General features: G+C 42.6%; 2 protein-coding genes across 5 annotated transcripts; both read left to right on the top strand.

Moving 5' to 3' along the window:
* Positions 1-1,963: 1,963 nt before the first annotated feature.
* Positions 1,964-10,526, top strand: asmt2 (acetylserotonin O-methyltransferase 2). Its single transcript, XM_075448420.1, has 9 exons — positions 1,964-2,292; positions 2,404-2,494; positions 3,477-3,651; positions 5,210-5,339; positions 5,420-5,488; positions 5,586-5,704; positions 5,807-5,944; positions 7,087-7,209; positions 7,591-10,526. Exons 2-9 carry the CDS (start codon positions 2,414-2,416, stop codon positions 7,800-7,802), a joined length of 1,047 nt encoding a protein of 348 aa, XP_075304535.1. The 5' UTR covers positions 1,964-2,292; positions 2,404-2,413; the 3' UTR covers positions 7,803-10,526.
* Positions 10,527-12,541: 2,015 nt separating this feature from the next.
* jade1 (jade family PHD finger 1) lies at positions 12,542-23,710 on the top strand. 4 transcript variants are annotated; one of them, XM_075447633.1, is made up of 11 exons: positions 12,542-12,681; positions 14,244-14,326; positions 15,225-15,292; positions 15,933-16,090; positions 16,347-16,531; positions 16,793-17,004; positions 17,188-17,355; positions 17,505-17,621; positions 19,247-19,855; positions 21,048-21,165; positions 21,338-23,710. In XM_075447633.1, exons 1-11 carry the CDS (start codon positions 12,593-12,595, stop codon positions 22,399-22,401), a joined length of 2,871 nt encoding a protein of 956 aa, XP_075303748.1. In that variant the 5' UTR covers positions 12,542-12,592; the 3' UTR covers positions 22,402-23,710. The 4 variants fall into 4 exon arrangements, with proteins under 4 accessions (XP_075303748.1, XP_075303749.1, XP_075303750.1 ...); XM_075447634.1 differs by having other exon boundaries at positions 12,593-12,681; positions 14,195-14,326; XM_075447635.1 differs by lacking the exon at positions 12,542-12,681 and adding an exon at positions 12,844-12,862 and having other exon boundaries at positions 14,195-14,326.
* The last annotated feature ends 137 nt before the right edge of the window (positions 23,711-23,847 follow it).

Here is a 23,847-nt window from a genome sequence, read left to right as displayed (position 1 = left end):
TTTCATAGTAAAAACTACTATAATATGCATTTAAAATATGTTTTAACACCTATTCAGCTCTAATGTGTCAGATTATTTTACATCATTTGTCAGTAGTCTGGTCCTTTCCCACAGTAGAGAGCTGTTCACAATATTTTTGTCCCAAGGTATACATACACATATATATAAATAAAATAAAATACATTTCGGGGCAGATTTGTTCAAGTTCTCGTTCATCCTTAAAATAAAGCCCTTGGATACCTTAAAGGATAAGACCGGTTTTTTGACATTGGGCCCTTGATTTCACATTATAACATGATGTTCTACTCACCCCTGCTTGTTGTTGAACATTTGGAGCTGTTCCGAAGATATTCGAGAGGCGTCTGGCTGCTCTCTTGAGATATTCGGCCATGAAACGGTTTCCTATGGGCAAGCTTACACAGGCACAAACTATGCTGTTTATAATTTATTAATTACTGTACACTAGCACTGATAACGTGGAGGTGCGTCGCTTACTTAAAAAAATCCGGGTTACTAATTTTGAATTTTAGCCGAATGAATGAATAGGCAGCAGGTCTGTGGGCTGTCTGTGGCAGTAGCACGACGAGGACGTCAGTAACACCCACTTTACGACAAAAAAAATCAAAATTACAATAACCCGGATTTTTTTAAGTAAGCAACGCACCTCCACTTTATCAGTGCTAATGTACAGTAATTAATAAATTATAAACAGCATAGTTTGTGCCTGTATAAGCTTGCCCATAGGAAACCGTTTCATGGCCGAATATCTCAAGAGAGCAGCCAGACGCCTCTCGAATATCTTCGGAACAGCTCCAAATGTTCAACAACAAGCAGGGGTGAGTAGAACATCATGTTATAATGTGAAATCAAGGGCCCAATGTAAAAAAAAACGGTCTTATCCTTTAAGGTTTTTTTGCATTGAGTGAGATTATTTACTAGCATTATTGTAATGCTTCTGAAAGAAGTATGACCATATCAATTCATCGCTGACATCACAGACACATGTTTCATTTAAGGTTAAAGTGATACTCCGGAGTAGATTCAACCTGGGGTCATTTGAACCGTGATATCCAGCCAAGTAGCCCACCCGCAGTTTTTTCGATATTGGCTGAACATCAGCTGAGTTACTGAGTTATCCCGAATAGCTTCGTACAAGGGTTAATGGATCCTGGTCCGTATCTCCAAAATTACCACACTAAAATCACATGCCATGACACCAAACTTCTACAGTAGTACAAATATGGTCTGTACTCACAAAACGATGCATTTGGGAGTTTGTACATAGTCCAGGAGTTTATTATTATCAACACAAGCCTGATAGCTTCTCTGCAGCTAAAGCTGCGTCGACGTCACTTCAGGGAGCTGGGAGCTTCAAAGTAAGATGAGGGTTGATCTACTACTGTAGACAACAAAGTATATGCTATATTCTACATGCTTTTTTTTATGAATTTTTATGTTGTAGAGTTGTGAAATTATTTTATCAATGGAGAAATTGAGCAGCCTTGCTTTGTTGTCTACAGTAGTAGATCAACCCTCATCTTACTTTGAAGCTCCCAGCTCCCTGAAGTGATGTCAACGCAGCTTTAGCTGCAGAGAAGCTATCAGGCTTGTGTTGATAATAATAAACTCCTGGACTATTTTCAAACTTCCAAATGCATCGTTTGGTGAGTACAGACCATATTTGTACTACTGTAGAAGTTTGGTGTCATGGCATGTGATTTTAGTGTGGTAATTTTGGAGATACGGACCAGGATCCATTAACCCTTGTACGAAGCTATTCGGGATAACTCAGTAACTCAGCTGATGTTCAGCCAATATCGAAAAAACTGCGGGTGGGCTACTTGGCTGGATATCACGGTTCAAATGACCCCATGTTGAATCTACTCCGGAGTATCACTTTAACATGAACAACAAGATAACAGCGCCCCCTCTACCGTCGCGGCTGAACGTGGAACTACACCTACTATGTGTGTGTGTGTGTGTGCGCGCGTGTGGTTGAGCAGATTAGAGTTACTGTTGTTGCACATCGAACTAACGCCGCTGTGTGAAGCTAAAGCACCTTTGATCACTTTCAGCAAGATCCGGAGCGCGGAAGAGTCTCATCCGCGGATGATCCGCAGAACATTCCACACCGACCACATCCCGCCGGCAGCCTCACTGCACACCACCGACATCTTGGCTGTTTTGGCTTCATCCAAAAACTGACCGAACTGCGTTAACACCCCCTAAAAAAATTACCAGCCGCATTTCCCCGCATCTCACCCCCGGCGGCTCTTCATCTTCCAACATCAGGTGAGTCATAAAGCTGAATAAGTTTGAAGACATTCACTTAATCATTAGTTTGTAGACGGATTCCTCCGGTAGAGACAGCGGGATTATAATGATGGTGTGTCTGTGCCTCAGGAGCGCAGTAATGGCAGAGCATCTCTCCCAGAGTGAGCTGGACTACCCATTCAAACTTCTGGAGTATATCAACGGCTTCAGGGTGTCAAAGGTGACATTTTTAGGGTCTCTACACTGTTGTTATTATTATTTAATCTGCTGCATCTGATGCACTTAGGCTGCTGTGAACACTGCACAGTTTGCACACTTTAGAGGAGTAGAGGTGACATAAACCGATACAGTGATGCATTATGTTGCATCAGGAGAATTATTGTACTTTCTCATATTTATCTGAGCTTTTAACAGTCCGTAATCCTGGTTGAGCTCTGAGGTTAACAAATCAAGTTTGCTGGAAGTGCCCAGGTCAGAATACAAACCCTGGGGTGACCGAGCCTTTTCCCAAAGCTGCCCCCAGCCTCTGGAATAAGCTCCCCGTCCAGCTGCGTCTTATTTCTGACCTGGGCCTCTTCAAATCTAGGCTAAAAACCTTCTTATTTAGGATTGCTTTTAATACCCAGTAGTATGATGACACTTTTATCTTATTTTATCGTAATCGATTTTGTTGTATTTTATTGCTTTCACTGTTCTTTTATTGTTTTTACTTATTCTTCTCTTTATTTATTACCTGCTGTAAAGGATTGTCTGTAAAGGGCTGTATAAATAAAGTACATTTACATTTGCATTTACATTTCTCACACTACAATACAGCCGTGGTTACTTTGCACTTGTTGCTGTATTACAAACTATACTACATTTGTATTACAAATGAAAAGCAGCTCAAAATAGCCCCAACTTCCCCCATAAACTCTTAATAGCAATGAAAACAATCAGAATAAGTGTTGCTTATATTACCTTATTGATAGCATGAGCAGAGATGTAGTACAAATCATTCAGTATGCAGAATATATATTGTACAAAGAGCTCTGCATCTGCATATAACAAATAACACTTATTATAAGCTCTTACTTTGAGTGAATGGTGCAAAATGTTGCACAGGTCTGGCTTATTTCAGCAGGTGGAAAATCTTAATTAGTGGAATGACTCTCAGCATAATAAGAAGCTAATAAGTTACCCCCAGCCTCTCATGTCCTCAGGTGATATTTTCGGCCTGTGAGCTGGGAGTGTTTGACCTCCTGCTGAAGTCCCAGGAAGCCCTGAGTGCCCAGCACGTGGCCCAGGAGCTGGGCAGCAATGTGGACGGGATGGAGAGGTTGCTGGATGCCCTGGTGGGCATCGAGATCCTGGAGGTGGAGAAGACGGGTGGGACAGGTGAGGAGGAGGAGGAGGAGGAGGGATCATCATTAGGGATCTCCTGCTGTGACTGATAGGCACACTATGAGTCAGACAGCGAAGTTGAGCCAATCGAAAGCCAGCCAGATTTATTTACGACATTAAGAATCGAGATAGAGAACACGGCCAGAAGAGCGTGAACCAGAGCAGGTGTTTTAGGTTTTTACTTAGATTTAGCCACCTGTCTGCATCGTTGGAACAGGGATAGCATGTGGGGTATGTCTTTCATACAGAAGCTGAGAAAGGCCATGCTCGAAGATTTAAAAAAAAAAAAAAATACTATCCCATGCTCACAGGATGAGTATTTCCTTATCTTAAGATAACAAAGCTCTTTTTGTTATACCAATAGATTTATTTTGTGATAGCAAGGCTTATTTCTGAAGCTAATGCGTTGACATATTTTCTGTGTTTGGCCTGGTAAAGATTGTTTTCCCGCCTCCACAAACAGGCAGGCGGCTATAGGCTGAAGTGGAACGTAGTGGTTAAAAATGATTGCAGGCAAGTCTGCTCTCGGCTTCCATACTACCCTCATGGTTCTGTATTTAAGAGTGCAGATGGAGCGTGCCACCAATAACTGCAGGTGTAGATCCTTTTCAGAGAGATTCTGCTCAGTGACCTAACACTCGATTAGAATAAATGATCCATGAAGTTGAACTTAATTGTCTGTCTGTGTGTGGGAGCCAGTGGGTGAGGTGAAGATCAGACATAAAGTGTGTATGAGAGTTAAAGGGATAGTTCGCCTCTTTTGATATGAATCTGTATGACATCCCATACTAGCAATATCGTTTATGAACATTGACTTACGCCCCGCTGCTTACTGTGAGCCGAGTTCCAGCCTCGTTTTGGCGTTGACAAAAGTAGTCCGGCTTGTTGGCTGGGGTTTAAAAAATAAAGCGTTTTGCTTCTCAAAACAATATGCGTTCAAAAGAGTAATACATTTGCATCACAAAATCGTTCTCCAGGAAAAAGTCAGACCTCACAATCGCTTGGCGCTATTTTCTCTCCCTCCGTATCACTGCCTGCTGTGCAGACCGAGCAGTCCCCTGCCTCCGAGCAGTAAACACCGTAACAGGCGCGGCTGTCGGTTAAAAAAACATTGAACATACTAACTGAGGCCTGTAGAGCCTGTTTTGTTTGCAGTTACTCTGAGCATTGCGTGGTTTGAGCTTGGGGTGAACTTTCTGGGATGTCCACTCCTTGGTTGGCAACTGTCTCGAATGTTTTCCACTTCTGAATAATCTTTCTCACTGTAGAATGATGGACTCCACGTTGTTTTAAAATTCTTCAAACTTAAATCGTCAGTGTCCAACCAAACCTCCTCTCTTAGCCTCTGATGAGGCAATGCATTTGAAACAAAAACTGTTTTAGTGTTGAGGTGTTCTGATCGAGCTCCCAAAGCAAAAACACACGAAAACCGTTGCATCTGGCCCAAACAAGTAACCCTTAGTTTGCAAGGTTTTTCTCTTAGTCGTCCATTTCGCCTCGTTCGGAAGCTTTCCGTTTGGTTTACTGCTTATTACTTTGCTTGTCCAAACAGCGTTGTACAGCAGCACTGATGTGGCCAACCTTTACTTGGCCAAGGGCAGCGCCAAGTCTCTTCATGACATGATCATCTACCAGTCCCAGACCATCTACCCGCTGTGGAACAACATGGTGGATGCCGTCAGGTCAGTGGTTTCTACGGATTTCAGGTCACTGAGTGAGTGACTGAGTACAAACTGTAGTTTATTTTTTCTCCATAATGCAGGGAGGGAAAGAATCAGAATGAAAAGACATTCGGTCTTCCGTCTGAAGATGTCTTCCAAGCTCTTTACAGGTCGGTGTGGAAGGTTTTTGCATTGAATGTTTTATCGTTTAATTTGGTCAGTTTGTTGTGTTGATATTCGATTAAGAGCCTGAAATACACCACACAGATCAGAGGAGGAGATGAAGAAATTCATGGGTCTGATGAACTCCTCATGGGTCCTTGATGGACACGACATCGTGACAGCGTTCAACCTCTCTTGCTTTCAGAGGATCGTGGATCTCGGAGGTAAGACAAGTGTGTTAGCGAGGTGCACCCCCTAACTAAGTGTTTTGCTATTTCTAACTAAACGCGTCTGTAAACAGTTTGCTCTGACTGAATAACTCCCAGGTTGCACTGGTGCTCTGGCCCATGAGATTGCGAAGGCCTATCCCTCGTCTTCCGTGACCGTGTTCGACCTGCCTAAAGTTGTCGAAGCAGCTCAGAAACATTTCTGGCAGGAGAACGATGCTGTCGCATTTCAAACTGGTGAGCCTCAATTCCCCTCATTCACCATTTCAGATCGAAATACATGATGCCAAATAGAATTCTGCAAACACCAATTCCACAAAAGCTGGGAAGTTTTCTCAAATGCAACAGAAACATTAATGTGTTGTTTGAATCTTTGTTTAAGAGACAAAAGAACAAAATAAATGATTTTCAGTCTCTTTACTGACCGACTTCATTGTTTTGACAAAGTCTAAACAAATTTAGAATTTAATGCCAGCAGCACACACCGCACACAAAAAAACTTGGATGAAGGCATGCTTATCGTTGTGTTGCATCACCGTTCCGTTTAATTACACGTTTTAATCATTTAGGAACTGGTTATACTAATTATTACAGTATTTCAGAGCAATCGCTGTCCATTCTTGACAAATTCAAGATTTCAGCTCAACAGCCTGTGGTTGTTGCCAGTTTCTCCTCTTTACAATGCGTCATGGATTGATCTGAATGAATGATCTGGACTGTAGGCAGGTCAATCAATTAATTATTAGTCAACTGATTGGAAAAGGTATCGCTTTGGTGGTAGCGTGTGTCTCTCCAGAATTCCAGTGTACACCTCTGCATCAATGGTGCCTTCACGCATATGTAAGTCGTCCATCGACATGGACTTTTGCATCATTCTCTGATAACGGCCTGGATGGTCTTCCTCGTCTTCGACACTTAGAACCAGACACCCGTTTCTTCCAAAAGCAGCTGAAACGTGGACTCATCTGACCACAGAGGACGTTTCCACTGTCTTTCCGTCCATCTGCGATGAGCTCTTGCCTCGACCACATGCAGGTGTTAATATTCCCGGTCCTGACACCCTCACCTGTTATCAGTCTGCTGATTACTGCGTTGGCTAAATATTCTCTAAACTTAGATCCCAACTTTCTTTGAGACTTTTTCCGGCACAAAATTCTAGATTCATTTTGATTTTCTGAATTCGCAGAAAATTATTTCCTATATTGAATTGATTAATTGGAGGCCCTTTATATTTGTGTCATATATCAAAGCATATTAAGTTAATTGGTATACCTCTGCAAATAGTTATTTAATCCGTTATGTTTCTGCAGTGTGTGTTTGATGGTTGGGTCCCTTTTACAAAGCTCAGGCGTTCATGCGCTTGAATCTTCCACATACAGGAGATTTCTTCAGCGGTGAAATCCCTGGTGCTGATTTATACGTTCTGGCCAGAATTATTCACGACTGGCCTGAGGAGAAGTGCGTGACACTGCTGAAGAAGATATATGACTCTTGTAAACCCGGTGAGTTTAAAGGTTCCCTTTGAGTTTTTGTGAAAAACACTTGATGGAAACTCGTCTTTTGTTTGTTTACATAAATGCCACAAAGGTCATATAAAAGTGCATGCTTGTACCAACTGATGAATTTGTGACTAAACGTTTTTTTTTTAAACCTGCCTTGTTTTTTTAAAATTGTGTATTTTCTGTCCATACTGCATTTAAACTCAGTCATCACATTTGTTATTCTCATTTTTGCATGAAACACATTTTTCAGGCAATTACTCTTTTATTTCCATTTTCAGTGATGGGTGCTCATGCTTCCTTGTTGAGGCACGAGACGATCTGAACCCTTCTTTCATTTATACACACAGCTCGGCTCATCTTTTACTGTTCGGTGTCTTTCAGGCGGCGGTGTCCTGCTGGTGGAGGCGATGCTGTTTGAAAACAGGCGTGGGCCTGTCATGGCTCAGATTTTCTCCCTCAACATGCTGGTGCAGGCTGAGGGCAGGGAGCGCCCACCGTCCAAATACACCCACATGCTCAACAAGACAGGCTTCCAAGACGTTCAGGTCTGCAGAACTGGCAAGTCCTACGACGCCATCTTGGCCATCAGATGAGCTCAGCAAACACTCAAGTCACCTGTCTTTTGAAAGTTAAAAAAAAGAAAATAGAACTGGAATGTGGCTTTGTAATTAAAATGTCGTACACGGGGATCTCGAGTTTTTGTCACGGCGAACCCCAGTTATACTTTTCTATGATGTGTTTGCAACCTTCTAAGTCTCATACTAATGCAAACATCCTCGGGCCTAAGGTTGCTGCAGTATACAATTTATCCTGATGACAGATTTCTGCATCTTCCAACATTTTGAGTCAAATACATTTCAGATTGTATTTTGGAGTTAGATGAAAAGGCGTAGACTACAGTCATGATAGTAAATGACAGGAAACTACAAATGAAAACCTCTAGCCTCAGCTCGATGGTTTAGCTTAACACAACGATTAAAAACAGGAAGACAGCTGGCCTGTTCATCTGAGACTGGTACTTTAGAGCTCTATCACCTCTTATCTTCTTAGTTATATCTGTATATATTTGAAATAAGTGGTACATCTACAGTGGGTTCTATTTCCTCTCTAAGCTAAACTGGTTTTAGCATCATACTTGATGCAGAGTAGCTCAATCTGCTCATCTCTCAATTCAGTGCAAAAAAGGAAAATAGCTAGTATTTGTCAACTGCTACTCCTTTTGAGGTTTCTCATAGGCACCCTGTGTAGTTTCTGTTGTTAATTTTACATTGACGAAAATACACTGGTTTGGATTTGGCTCCTGAAGCCACTATTGGTGTTCATTAAAAATAAAAATAAATCACAGTAGATTTAGAGGCTTATATAAATAAGTTAAATTTAGTTTATGTGCATTGTGCCAGTTCACAATAAGATAATCTCAGAGCTCACATAGAGAAAGTAATTTGGAAATGTTAGCATGCTATGATGCTAAATTAGATTACCTTCTTAAAATGCAAAGTCTGAAGTATGACCACTAATCAAGAAATGTTAGCATGCTAATATGTAAAAAAAAGAGCACTTTTCATATTAGCATAACCTGAGCTAATTACAAAATATTAGCAAGCTAAGATGCTAAAGAAGATAACCATCTCAGAAAATGCTAAATTGTTAACATGCTATAAACAAGATCAATTTCTGACAATATGAAACGTGTTAGCGCTGTCATTGCCAATTAGTAAAATATAGCCTGCTAACATACTAAGTAAAATTTTTTCCTCAGAAAATGGACAAAACTGTTTTGTTGTTTTGTTTTTTTTCCCTAATTATATACATACTAGTGTGTGAATATTACCACGTTAAAATGTAAATCTTATTAGCATACTCATTGTAAGCAGGTTAGCATGCTTACGTTAACATGATATCCCTAGACTCACAAAACATGTGCGTGATACTGACTTAAACTAATTTCAAACCTTAGGTACAGTAGTAATAGTGAAGTGATACCACAGCCAACTTTTTTACATCAACAAGAACCAACACATCCAATAGTTCTGTCTTTTATATAAATCTTGCTGTTTTGTTTTCTTCCGACTTAATTGTTGTATCTCTGTGTGGGTGTATTTTCACATGTACTATCATAAATTCACTCATTGTAGCAATGGTTATTCAGCAGATGTGTATAGGAATACCATTTACCAAACTATTTTAGGTATCAACAACTGTGTATGACTTCTCTGAGTTCTCAACCATTTATCTTTTCTTTTATGTCTGGCAAATAATGTCTCCATCACAAGTACAATCATCCTATAGTCACCCTATAGAAATACTTGTGTTGGATGTTTAGACCTTTAGCAGTTATTCCAGGGACTTATTATTATTATTTATAAATATATGACTGGTTTGTAATATTATATGTTTTGGGCAGTCTCACAGTGCCAAGAGAAATTTACCCCAAATATATGTGCATTATGCAAATTATTCACCTTTTGGTTACTAATTTGTCATTATATATTCTATAAATTAGTAACGTCAAAAATCAAGCATAACTTACATAACAAGCTCCACACAATATATGTGTGGTTATCCTTGAAAGAATGAAAGAGATAGAACTGATTTAATTTTTAATTAAAAAAGATATTATTAGTATTATTCCAAGGAATAACATATCCAGTTCATGGATATGTAGTGTTTACTGTAATTCATTTCATGATCTAATGAATCTTATCAAGTATCTGCTGTTAGTGGGTCTTAGCCATTCACCCCGAGAGTAGCGTGCTGTGAAGCTGTGGCGTGTTTAAATGTGTGTCTGCCCAATCCCTGTTCACAGTAATGAGTTCAGGTTCCTTCTCGGACTGCACGTAAAACAGGTCCAACTCAACCCATCATGATGTGCTTTCCCTAATTAAAGTTTTTTTTGTTCCTGGTTGACAGAAAATAGCTGTAATATTGTCTGGCAAACTGTTGTTTAATGCATTTCTGGGTCCATTTAGCTGTTTTATGTATTTTGTTTGTGATTCATGGTGTGTTACTTAGAGATACTGGCAGCAGCAGGTGTAAATGAACATCTGAAATGAGTCTCAGCTCCAAACACCTGCTGATTAAAACTGTATGCACACCAATTGCAGCTCCAGTGAGGATTTCTCTTTCGAACATGCTTGTGTGCCACTGACTGTGTGAATATAATTGATCAAGATGTGCAAAAGAAACTGAATCAGTACATGGTGCTCTGAGCTTGTTTTGTGTTCTGTTATTTTACTACACGTGTTGAAAACACACAAAATGTTGATCCTCAATAAAAAGTAGATTTTTTTTAATGATCTTTCTATTACAAAACATGCATGTGTACACAGCCTGGTGGTGAAGTTTCTTAACTCACCTGATTATAGTTGTTTGCAGTTTTTGCATGTTAGGAGGTAGTGTAAACGATGTAACCAGTTTATAGTTTTTTCTTAATTTCACCATAAATCCAGTTTTCTCTTGTTCACATTTTGGTGTTGATTTCAATGCGTATACTTGTTTTTGTAATATTTTTTTTTATGGGGAGCATTTTATTTTGTTTTTATTGCGTTTATTAACTGGTTACATCGGTTACATCCTCCCCTCCTAGATTTCACTAAAATCCAAACAATACCTCTGACCAATCCAAATAAATCATGGACCAAAGCACTGGGACAACAGATCTAAAATGTGAAAATCTGGCTAGGATGCACTGAAAGCCTCTAAACTTTAACATCAGTTGCATAAGCCACCTACTAATATAGGTTCAGAGAAAACTTAAGGGTGATCAGTCCCTCTTTGATTAATATGATGCCTTTTTCCTTCAGGTGCACATCTCAAGGAAAAGGGACACTCTTTTGAGGACAATAAAGTCCACATGCTGGACAGAGAAGACAGTTGGTTTGAGAGAGGAGTCAAGGAAGCCATCTGTGTTAAACTGGTTAAACCATCTTTGAACAGAGGAGGTGGTCTCAGGTATCACCTCCCCAGCACCTACAATGCAGCATTGTCACTCTTTTCCAGGCAGTTTCACAATCATTCACACCTTGGATCCTGTGAGCAAAGCCCGTCCTTTCAGGCAGGTAGACAATTCAGAGGCGATTACGACTCGTGTTGGTCCAAGGGTTCGGTGACACATGTGATTCTGACGACCCTGATTCTGATTATAAGCTGATACTCCCCACCATGTAGTTTGGAAGTGAAGAAGCATTTTGGATGAGAGGTGAAATGTCTCCAAGATCCAAGGAGAAGTCCAGTTGCCCTTATTCGAGCTCTTGTGATAACCATGACCTGGATGACTGAGAATCTTCATCAACATGTGAGTAACAAAAGTCAGTGTTCTTCAGCATGAGACAGAACAACATAGCTTTATGGTTAACAAACTTTTTTGCTGTTGCTTTAAGGTGTTTAAACTCAAACATGTATATATATATGAAGAATAATTCTATGCTTAAACTATTGACTTGTTTTTACATTACTTTCAGTTACAAAAAGGGCTGAAATGTTTTGTATAATCTTCATATTTACATGTTTATATCTTGTAACTTATTTATATTTCCCTTATAGCCCGTATCTTTTCTGTATTCATATTTTTTACATCCAGATCATAAGTCTACAGAACACATTAGTTTTATTTTATATCTTCTGAGCCTGTATTTTTAATTTTCTACAATATGATTGTGAGTTTTCATCTCATGCTCACAATGTGTGATTATGGCATCATTAGTGTCCCCGTTTGCACGTACATAGAAATAACAGAGAAAATAACTCAAATTTGAGGGGGTAAATAAACTAGGCTCTATAAACGACAAGGTTAAAATATATAGTAAAAACACACTTTAAAATCTATCAAATATAAGCTATGTGGTATTTGGAATAATATCCTATTTAATCCAAATTAAATATGTCAAGGCCTCTCTCTCAACTCTGAAAAAAGAACAAACTCAAGTTGAATTTACCTCAAACAAATAAGCCAGAAAGCAGGTTTATGAACTAAGGGTGTATGGAGGTGATACTGAAGGAAGCGATCTTGCTTTAAATGGAATTTCCATTATAGTGGAGCATGCTCTGTCCCTTTAGATATGATATGTCTATACTTGCCAAAAAAGGAGTGACCAATGGTCAGTGGTAAAGCTGGGTCATTAAGAAAAAGAGCGCTCTGAGATAAGAATTATGTTCACATTGTTGTGTTTGTTGACACTTAAAAAGGCAACCTGGCAATGTAAGGAATGTGCCGCAGCGGTGGGAACTTTCTGCTTCGGTCCTGCATTAATCCTGGTATCTGCTGGATTATTGCTACCAGCCGGGTTGGTTCAGGGGGTTCTGCTGCCCTCCAGCGAGCAACAGGCGCACCTGCAGCCTGAGCCTGGTAACCTCCTCCCCGGCCACCGCCGCTCTGTGTTTGTGTATGTGGAATGCGGGTCAAGCGGAACTCACGGCAAAAACTGCGCTTCACTTCAAACTCAAACACCGGCTTACATCGGCCCGACGTGCTCTGTATGTACTGTGCAATTTATTTGAACTAACTGAATCCATGTGCATATATAACAGAATATTCTTATCAGGTTATTTGAGCGAGTTTATATTTCTGGTATGGTCGCACGAGCAGTCCGCTAGAAAAACGCGACATCGTCATTTAAAATGGCGCCAAAGATTAACCTCAGCCAGTGGATTGCTGGTAAACATGTCACATAGTGCCGTGCTGGTTAGCCGCAAATATAGACAACCGATACTCTCATATTTAATAACACTTCTAATTCATACGTTCTTGTTTACTTTAGGGTAGTTCGTCTGAATCAATATCTGACCCTTAACCTTTGACAGATGGTTTACTGTAACTGAGTTTTAATGAGGGGCACCGTAAAATGTGTTAGCAACAACGGCTAAAGCTAAACACAAACCACTGCAACTGACGTGTAGCCTCCAGCTAACAAACTAGCTGACGTTGCTAACCCCTAGCGTCAGCTAAATTTAACGTGATGTGTCCGAGCAAGAGTAAACAAGTCTGATATCAAACAGACTGGTCTATATTTGCTCAATTGTTCAGTTTAATTTAACCAACGATTCTGCTCAATTTGGGAACGAAAATAAGTCCAATGCTGAATATTATTTCCACTCGAGGAGCCGGGTGTGGGTGGGCCCGCTAGTTGCATAACGGCAATCGGAATTAGCAACCAGGCTAACATTAGAGAGCTACAATTCACTGTCTCGTTAAGATAAAGAACACTATGTGGTCTGCTTAAAAGTTGTGATTACGTTATGCGGACACAGCGCTGTCTTGTGTATATGTTACAATATTGTCAGAGAAACTATAAAGCACATATAGCCATTTGCTAGGTTTAGCAGCTAGTTACATTGGAACTGCATTCGACTGTTTTTATTGGAATACAGGGCGTCACACAAACCGGTGGCTCGCCCAAGTTTAGCCTACTCTGCTAAGTTATTGTTAGCACCTTTCCCCTTGTGCGGACCCTGGAAGCCCACGCTGACGTTTATTGACAAAGGCTTGCGTTCATGACACAGCTTTTTGCTGTTTGTGTTGTGCATATGGAAACTCGTTGTCATCGCCTGGACGCCTACTGTGGTGTGTACACGTCTCTGACGCTGTGAGATCACCCAGGAAACACGTTTTAGACTCTTGCCCTACTGCTTAGATTTAAAATGATCTGCGTTCAGTACTTAATATTTTATTAATACATAATGGCGTTAGCCAGTGATTGAGTGGAGCATGATCAGGTTTCTAGCTCTAGCTGTGGGGAGGATGCTGGATATTAACCTGATTGTTTAGAAATGAAACCGACATTCAAGTTGTCTGTTTAATTCAGCAGCATCAAATGTAAATGCTTTAAATAATATTTTCGTACACATTGATTCTGTCCTTAACGGTGTAATGTTCGTATGCAAAAGCTTTGTGTTTTATGCATAACTTGAGTGAATTCTGTGCCAGTTTTTAAGTCAGATGTATACACTCATCTTTTTCACAGTTGTGTATCCCCTGTGTGTTTTGTAGTCACTCATCACCCCCCTGTGAAGCTTAACATCCTGTCTTATTTGTGAAGTGTCCTCACGCCGGAGCTACACAGTCTGACGACCATGAAAAGAAACAGGCACCCCAGCAGCAGTGATGACTCGGATGATGGAAGTAAGCAAAAAAAAAGAAAAAGAAATGTCTCTGCTCACTCATAAAGGTCCAGATATAGACACAAATGAAGCTGGTACAAACATGCCACTTTTTTGGCAGTAGAAGTGAGAGAAGTTTAGCAAAAGCAAGGCTTTGGAGTTAGTCAGAAACATTTTCTTACAATGTTGTTACTGTCAGAGAGCGTAAGTCTGTGCTTCATGTTCAGGGCTGAAACCGAGAACGAGAAAGAAAGGCAGCAGGTCGACAAAGTTGACAGAAAAGCAAAAGAAGGCCTTCAGTGTGAGAGACAGGAGGCAAAGTAGGGACAGGAGGCGCATTTGGACCTCTAAAGATGTCCAGGCAGGTCAGGTGGACAGGCTGGAATGACAGCTCAGTGTACACTTTCAAAAACAGCGATGTCTGAAAACACGGGGCTTTCCCAATTTGTTCAAATTACTTGAGGGAGTTGTTGATTACCAAAAAACCCACAAAACTATACAACAATAATAGTTTCATTATGAGTGTTTAAAATGTTATCTGACATGAAAAAAACTAAAGTAATTTACTGGCTATCGCTCACAGTCTTGTCTCTTGAGTTGATAGTTAAATGTCAGAGGAGCACATGAACAGAACTGTTCTTATGTGAAGTTGACATCATTCAAGCGATCTTAGATGCTATTTCACAGGGACTATTGCCTGTAATTTCAGAACTGCACTGCAGTGAAACTGAGAACAGAAAATGTCCCACTTGGATCATTTTGACGGTCTAGTGACACCCGTCCACTATTTCTGGATGTTCTGTATTACCCTTTAGGGTAAATCCACATGTTATTGAGGGTGTAAAGTTGTTCATTAAAGCAGAAGCAGTTGAACAATGAAGCAATGAGACCCATTAATCTCAGTAATGTTTCTCCTTTAGGCAATTCCACCTGCTGGTCTCAACACTCGTCACAGCACAGGAGGGGAACGGGGCAGAAGCCCTCCGAGGTACGTGTGGTGTTGGTTACAATCTGAAAAATGTCTGTTAGTTAAAGTTAATTACCTTTATTTTGTTGTCAGTCAGTACCCTACAGGCATACCTTTGTTTTATTTTGGGAACTTTACTGTCTGCAGTTGTTTAGTAGGCTATGCATCAAAGCTTCGCTATCTAAGACCCACAGTCGATGTAGTCCTTGAGATGGAAAAATTTTCTCTGTTATCTACTGTACAGTGTGTGGACTTGGTCCCTGCATCAGCTGTTCCCGCCCCAAGAGTAGAAAGCCAATTAAATTAAAGAAAAACAGTGACTCTTGCCAAGGCAGCAACCCGATTGGCTGGTTATTAGCTGTTGTTGCTACATGGTGGTGTTTTTAAGCTGCATTGCAAATGGTTGACTAAATCACCGTGGAAAAATGCACACGGCACATACTTATACACACATATATACATATACATATACAATGGTTAACAAAAAACAAATTTTCCACATTCTTTTACAACTTTGGGGCATATTTTACATTATTCTGAGTGAAATACTTTGTTCGGATAGTCTTTTCTCACTTTCTCTGGCATCCATAAACTGTTGGTGAGCAAAAACAATAAGAAAATGAATGGGGAAAAAATTTAAAGTACTCGATGTGTGCGGCAGGTTTTCAGGACAGACCTGATCACAGCCATGAAACTGCACGACTCGTACCAGCTGAACCCAGAGGACTACTATGTCCTTGCTGATCCATGGAGACAGGAGTGGGAGAAAGGTGTCCAAGTTCCCGTCAGCCCCCAGTCCATCCCACAGCCTGTTGCCAGGTAGGACAACCAAGAGACCCAAAAGTCCCAGCTGTAACCCTCCATAGTTTCAACCAAGACAGGAGAGGAAGCATAACAGACACAGCCTTAAACAAGCTCTCTTCTAGTTATTACAATATGATCTTAGAGTTAGTTACTGAACCTGTATGTGTCTGAATCATTTATTTTCTTTTACACACAAGATAGTTTAGAAATTTAGAATGGACGGATGGATCATAAGTGTGTGCCAGATTGTTACTTTATGTTTGTTGTGCAGAGTACTGGCAGAGAAAGGAAAGGAGGTCATGTTTATCAGGCCAAAGAAGTTGATCCGGACGTCAGGCACCGAGGTGCTCGGCTACGTGGACATCCGGACGCTGGCAGAGGGGATGTGCCGCTACGACCTGAACGAGGAGGACGTCTCCTGGCTGCAGAAAACAAACGAGGAGTTTGCAGAGATGGGTGAGTCGATGACCACGTTTGCATGGCACTAGAAAGCAATGAATTATCGTGTTAGTCCAACCAAAACCGAGCTCCTCCAAACTGGACGAACACATCCAGATAATGCGGTTGTAGTTGGATTTACCCCGGCATGCAAGCGCTCAACTAAACTCAAATTGGACTAAACGGTCCGCACATGCTCCAGAGTTCCATCTTTTTATGTCAACTTGTAAAACCCTTAAAGTGTGAGTGTATGTTAATAATATCTTCCTGTGTTTCCAGCCCTGCCGCCGCTGGATGAGAGCACAATGGAGCGGGTGATGGAGGAGTTTGAGCGCTGTTGCCACGAAAACATGTCGCACGCAGTGGAGACGGAGGAGGGGCTGGGCATCGAGTATGACGAGGACGTGGTGTGCGACGTTTGCCAGTCGCCAGACGGGGAGGACAACAACGAGATGGTGTTCTGCGATAAGTGTAACATTTGCGTTCATCAGGTCAGTGGTCAACACACAGACTGATATTAGAAAACTCAGACAGAATGGTTTTGTTAACCTGTTTGCTAAATATAAGTTTAAAGTAAACTGCTTCTTTGACTTCATCTGACACACGCTTGTGTTTGTTTTGAAACTGCTTGCTCTCTGGATGCTGAGAGGCCCTTTGTTTACGTTTCTCACCAGGCGTGTTACGGCATACAGAAAGTCCCAAAAGGCAGCTGGCTGTGCCGGATCTGCGCTCTCGGCATCCTCCCAAAGTGCCAGTTGTGTCCTAAAAAGGGTGGAGCCATGAAGCCGACCAGAAGTGGAACCAAATGGGTCCACGTTAGCTGTGCCTTGTGGATTCCAGAGGTGAAAATCAGTCCTTCCTGGTTGAATTCTGTTTTTAAGATATACGATTCTTTCTTTTATTCTCGCTGTCTTCTGTATGTAATCCTGTACTCGTGCTTACATTTGAACGCCCGCCCTGCTTTGTGTTATTATGTTAATCTGCTGCGCAGGTGAGCATCGGGAATCCAGAGAAGATGGAGCCGATCACCAACGTGTCCCACATTCCCAGCAACAGATGGGCCCTGATCTGCTGCCTGTGCAAAGAGAAGACTGGAGCCTGCATACAGGTACAGCCACAGCTCACATTTCACACACAGTAATGTAATGAGGCACCGAAAGCCAAGCCATGACGAAGCGTGTTGGAGTAACACGCTCAGAGTGGTGGGGAGTGTTAGCGCTGCGAGACGTTCACAGCAGGCATCAGGCTGTGTGGAAAATGAACTCTTATTGATTTCACAGCTCAGCAGACTGGGAGGAGCACTGAAGCTGATAGGTGGGCTGAAATGTGTTTCCTGTCAGTTATGTTTTACATCAAACGTTAGGTTTTCTTCAAACTGTGAGGGTAATCTAGCCAGCATTTAGATTTTGCACACATGAAAAATTTCAACAGCATGTGCAGTGTTTTGGGGGTCAAATTCTAAACAAACTTATTTAGTGGACAGGGCGGCCAATCTGTGGCCTGCTTTACGTTATGCATGAATTCTCAGCTTCCTGATGTGTCAACCTGGGCAGCTGTTCATTCGGCTGCTGTGCAGTTTGATGCTGCTGAGTTGTTTTGTTTTACTGAAACACGTTTCCAGGCCTTTTCAATCAGCGACTGAACCATGTTCACATGACAAGATTATGTGCACCTTTTACATGCCGTGAACAGAACACGTCTGAGGCAAATCTGAGGTTGTCATTCGCTAAATGTGAACATTTCAAAGACAGGATTTCTGAGGCTTGCAGAGACATCCCAGTCCCTGACTGAATATCTAACGGGTTTGATATTTTCAAGGAATCCGAGGGAGGGAGGATTTGAGTGAGCCGTCAGTCAGGCTCTGCCGTCGTGTGGTACGAACAAACCAGGACTTTAAAACATCCCAAACATAAGTGAAACACGTTGCGCTGTGTGAGCAGTACAACGGTGTTACAAAAGTGAAAGTCTTGTTGTCTGAACTTTGCTGAAGAAATCAAAAACACTCTGATGATGAAGACCTTTCAGCAGCAGCTACATCCTTCAGAATGTGAAACTGAACATTCTGATAGTCATGACAGAGGATTTATTGCGTATTATGTTGGCAGATTGTCATCATGCCTGGCTGTGTGAGGTTTGGATGAGTAAAGCAGAAAATATCTCGGGTCCGAGTAGTTTACCTTAAAAAGTGGTAAGCTGTGATAACGAGCCCACCTTGGTCCTGCCGTGAGCTGCAGAGTGACTTATTTTCATCCGGTCGGTGGTCGTGACGAGCAAAGACAAGTGTAGAATAGAGAGAGATGGGAGGCTGGCGGTGTGACAGTTATGGAAAGGGTGCAGTTTAACAGACCAGATAGGGGAGTAAAAATATTTTTCCAGGTCTCTCGGTGTTGATATTACAAACCCTGAACTGCGGATGTAAAGCAGGGAGGTTACAGCTGCATATCAACAGATCTTTAGTCATCCTCACAGCAAAGAGAGTCGGAGGTGCTTGAAATTGGTTTTCTCTGGCCTAAAGTGGCCATAAAACTCTTTCTAGCAGATTAAAAAAAAAAATGAGGAAGGAATTATTTTTCTGGTATTGGTTGTAGCAGAATGTCACCTGTTACATCAATAAATAGGACTGACTTTTAGCTCATATGTTGGCTTCTAACACATGACAATGTGTGACTGAGTAGGAATGCTGCTGTTTAATATCTAAAATTCAGACGTGTTCTGCTGTGTTTGCTTCTCAAGTGCTCAGCGAAAAACTGCCGGACTGCCTTCCACGTGACGTGCGGCCTCCATGCCAGCCTTGAAATGAACACCATCCTCACCGAGGACGACGAGGTGAAGTTCAAGTCCTACTGCCCCAAACACTCTGGGCTGGAAGGCGCCGAGTCCAGGGAACGAGACTCGGGGGACGAGGAGGAGGAGAAGGAGAAGGAGGGTGCCAGAGACAAGAAAGGAAGGAGGAGAGGCAGGGTGAGAGGGGAGGACGGCGCCGCCTGCTTCTCTTCATCGTCCTACGTCCATCCTCAGCTCGACAAACCACCCATCAACCAAGAGGAGCTCAGCAGCCGCCAGCAAGAGAAAAGAGTCAGCCTTCGCAAGCTGAAACTGCAGGAGATGGAGGAAGAGTTCTACCAGTTTGTGGAGGTGGAGGAGGTGGCCAATAACCTGAAGCTGCCACCAGAGGTGGTGGACTTCCTTTACCAGTACTGGAAACTGAAACGCAAAGCCAACTTTAACCAGCCGCTACTCACACCCAAGAAGGACGAGGAGGAGAGCCTGGCCCGCCGGGAGCAGGAGGTCCTCCTGCGACGGCTGCAGCTCTTCACCCACCTCCGACAGGACCTGGAGAGGGTAGGTTTCCATTTCCCCTGGGTGGAGACTCACAGGAGCACAGAGAGCAGCAGAGGCAAGAGGAAGCAGACCTCCAGGAGGGGAAAGGGGCAGTCTGTTGGTCAGAGAAACAGCTGATAGACATCTTAATAAACACGGACTCCAAAAGAAAGTGTTTGCTTGTAGATCAGATCCAAACAGGGAGTGACGGCAGCAAGAGAGAGAAGAGAAGCTATTTATCATGCAAAAATAAAGTATTTTAGTAAAGCAGCCGGATAGATTACATATCTGAGAGCTCCTTCCACCTCTCACAGTGTTCTGCTTATTTGTAGTAGCATTAGACTCTGAGTAACATCCTGCTGATGAGACAGGAAGTCGTAAAATCAACGTCCACAAAACATATACAGGTGCTCATCTGTCTGAAACAAGCGTTAGCAAGCCTTTCTCTGAGGTTTTATTAAGAAACATTTAGGCTCAGCTGTGCCGTGGTGACTCATGAGTGCTGCTGGCCGTTTTCTTCACGGAACACGTGTTTACGTGTGTTCACATCTGTACTCCTGTTAGCATATCTGAAGCTAAGTCATCCATCAGTGCAGTGGCTGGAGATTTCTGCTTTGAGCCTGCGGAGCACCGCCTGCAGTCTCAGAAAGGCGAGGTCAGGCAGTTCCACATAGAACATCAGAAGAACCGATCTTGGCTATTTCCTGGGTTAGGGCTGTGCAGGTGTTTTGCATGTAAGGAACCTATGAAATGATTAGCTATTGAGCTCCAAGGATAAGTTAACTGCTGACTGCGCCCGGCCAAACAAGTGGGTGGAGAGATGGATGGATTAGCATATTAACGCTTCTCACTGAATGAAGTGCAGTCATATCCAGGCCATTTTAAGACCACCAGAGGAAATAAAATTTGCAAATGTACAGTTTTGAGGAACACAGAGGTGTGTTTAGGGGGATACTAACTGCGCCAGCTATGTTTTTTAAGTTTAAAACAGAAATAGGACGCCTCGAAAACCTGCTCACATCTAAGATACTTGTTTTCTTAGCAAACGATCCGTGTTGGTGTGGACGGAGTCCCGTCCATGCTGCACTCTGAATGCATTCACTCACTCTGAGTAGTGGCAGCAGATCTGCACACAGCCTCGGTTCCAGAGTGGGAAGACACTTTAAACTTAGTCAAAGCAATCCGTCTGAAAGAGCCTGCTGTTGCTCCTCAGGTCCGTAACCTGACGTACATGGTGACCCGGAGGGAGAAGATGAAGCGCTCGCTGTGGAGGGTCCAGGAGCAGATCTTCCAGCACCAAGTCCGACTGCTCGACCACGAGCTGCTCAGTGGTGAGTCAGTAAGAGTTTTGACTCGATGTCATTCAGTAACATTTTCACTGAAAAATTGGGAAGCCACAAATGGTTTCATGGCCATTGTGGTGTCCATCATCCCAGTACGGTAGCTCCAAAACAGATTCTATGAGTTTGTACTGAAGCTGCTCATCCCTTGTGTGTGTTGCAGGTGATCCTTCTGCAAAGGATCTGGAGAAGCTTTTCTCTCTGGGCTGGTTATCTTCTCAGGGCTCCCAGTCCAGCGCCTCCTTGGGCCACTCTGGGCTGAAGACCAAACGAGGGTCTCAGAAGCAGGAAAGGAGAAAAAGCAGTGACAGAAAGAGCTCGTCTGACTCATCGCACGGTCACAAGAAGGACAATCAGAGCAAGCTGCCGGAGATGAAGGAAAGCAAAAGCTCCCGAACCACAGACGCTGCAGGTGACGCCAAAATCCAAAAGCCAGACCTGAGCCAGGAGGGGCCGTTCCCAAAGCTTCCGAAGCCAGAGGTCATTCAGGAAACTACTACCGTCAAGCCGCACAAACCTGAGAGCAGGAAAGGCTCCAAAAGGGAGGCCTCAGGACCAGAAGCTGAAGATCTGGTGGGACAGAAACAAGAGCAGGAGGAGCGGGGAAGGAAGAGGAGGAGCGACGTCACGGAAAGCTTCCCCTGCCAGGTGAAGAACAAGTTTGGGTCAAAACATCTGGAGAAAACTGTGTCCATCAGGCTTGTGGATATCAGAAACTCTGACTCAGATGAGTATTTCATAGATGAAGGAATGGCCAAAAGAAACGCCGTCTCTCTGGACGTGACATCCAACACTAAGTTTAGCAAAGCCAGCGTGGTTCCGGACACCTCTGCTGCCTATAAAACCAACGGCTGGCTGAGAAAGGCCCCCAACAACGGCTCCAACTCGCCTAACGGACCCGTCTCCGGACATCTGAAAAGTTGGGGGAAGTTTCGGATCCCCAAAAGGAGCGAGAAGCCTCTGAGTGCGACTTTGAAGATGCAGGAGCAGGCGGAGCAACGCAAGCCTCTGCTCAGACCGCTGACCAACACGCCGGCGCCGGCGTACCCCAGGACACGACTCCGCACGGGGACAGAAAACGACGGCTACACCTCTGACTCCAAAGCCGGCGACGGGGAGGTGGAGCCCTGCGTGAAACGATGCCACTCCCACGAGCTGCGAGGGGACTCGACTCTCGGGCGCCGCTACGGGTCCGACATCATCCGCCGAGGCGTGCTGGCCTCCTGATGGCGGAGAAAAACTCAGAAAATAAGCTGCACTGTGTTAGTCGGAAAAGAACGACGGTTGCTCTTTGTACCTTTATTTTTCTCGAGAATTCCTAAAATGACTAGATTAAAAACAGAGCTGATATTTATTTTTTATTTGTAACATAATGTACAACTGGGAAATATTTGACTTTATTTTGAGCTAGTTTTTATTTTTATTCCCTCAAAGTAGAAAGATGTCAAGTTGCCACTTAAACCGCTTGCTCTGATATTTACAAGCAAAAGCATCAACGAGGGCGAAGTTGTGATTGTTGTTGGGACCATAAGCTTGCAATGTCATCTGTGTTTGATATAGTATTCAAGTCGGCCACGAGTCAGTTGCACATAGAGCAAAAAGCTCAACCAGAATCCTGATCCTGTCGGCAAATACGACTCTACTGGTCTCTTTTTCTTTTTTTTTTAAAATTGAGCTTCATTTGATGTTAGGCGCCAACAGGAAGTCAGACTGCCCTTTTTAATGCTATTTAACCCTGTCAGGCTGCAGCCGTGAAACATTATGAACTGGGAATCCGAACAAAATGGAGTCAAGAATAATGTTTTACTCGTCGTCAGCACTTAAGTGTAATTGAACTGCGATCGTATCCGTCATGTGCCTAACTTTTATTTGAAGCGTTTGCACTACGAGAGGACGGCACAGGTGTGAGGTATGAGAAAAGTTATTTTTACACTGAAAAATGGAAAACGCATTTTGTACCCTCGGCCGCTGCTGTACTACTGTTATGCAAAATGAATTCTTTTGGGTTGTCGTCTTTGAAGAGGAATTAAAAAAAAAAAAAAAAAGACTGAAGACGTGAGTGTGTGATCAATCTGTTCATTGTTTTCCAGAAAGTTTTTAGTGAGGCTGCGGGCTGGGAAGAATTGTTCCATTTGGTGCGAAACACTTTTAGTGGAGCTAAGTAGCAATGAATCAAAATTAGTCACCATTTACTTTTTTTTAGTCCGCGTGCTTCACATCATCTTGTTCAAATGAATGGTTTAAAACATCACAGCTGTTATTAGATGAGCACTTTTTACTAAAAAAAACAAAAGCACCTTGTAGGTTAGTTATCAGAAATAGTTTCTGCAGCAACATATGAGGCCGTTTTCCCTTCATTGGAACAGAGAAGTGTGTGCACATAAGGAAACAAAGCTTGGGCACGTGAGGATGTCCTGGACGACAACACAGCGAGTTTATTGACCGAAATCAACCACCAGACCCCTCTCAGTATAGTGACAGAAGTGTACCGTCCTCCGCCATAACTCAGCCAACAAACAGATGAAACGCTGAACTTCCAAAGATTTTAAGACCGTTTTGAACTGCTGTAGATGGTCCTAAAGGAGGGCGGTCTTTTCCTTAAGCCCACCTTAAAAATTGGGCCAGAATATCCAAATCGAGTAACTTTGGTTTAAAGTGGAAACGATACAGCCG

The sequence above is a fragment of the Odontesthes bonariensis genome, chromosome 17 (genome assembly GCF_027942865.1).
Source record: "Odontesthes bonariensis isolate fOdoBon6 chromosome 17, fOdoBon6.hap1, whole genome shotgun sequence".
Taxonomy (NCBI): Eukaryota; Metazoa; Chordata; class Actinopteri; order Atheriniformes; family Atherinopsidae; genus Odontesthes; species Odontesthes bonariensis.
The sequence above is the reverse complement of the archived record's forward strand: the minus strand, read 5'-3'. Positions and strand labels throughout refer to the sequence as shown.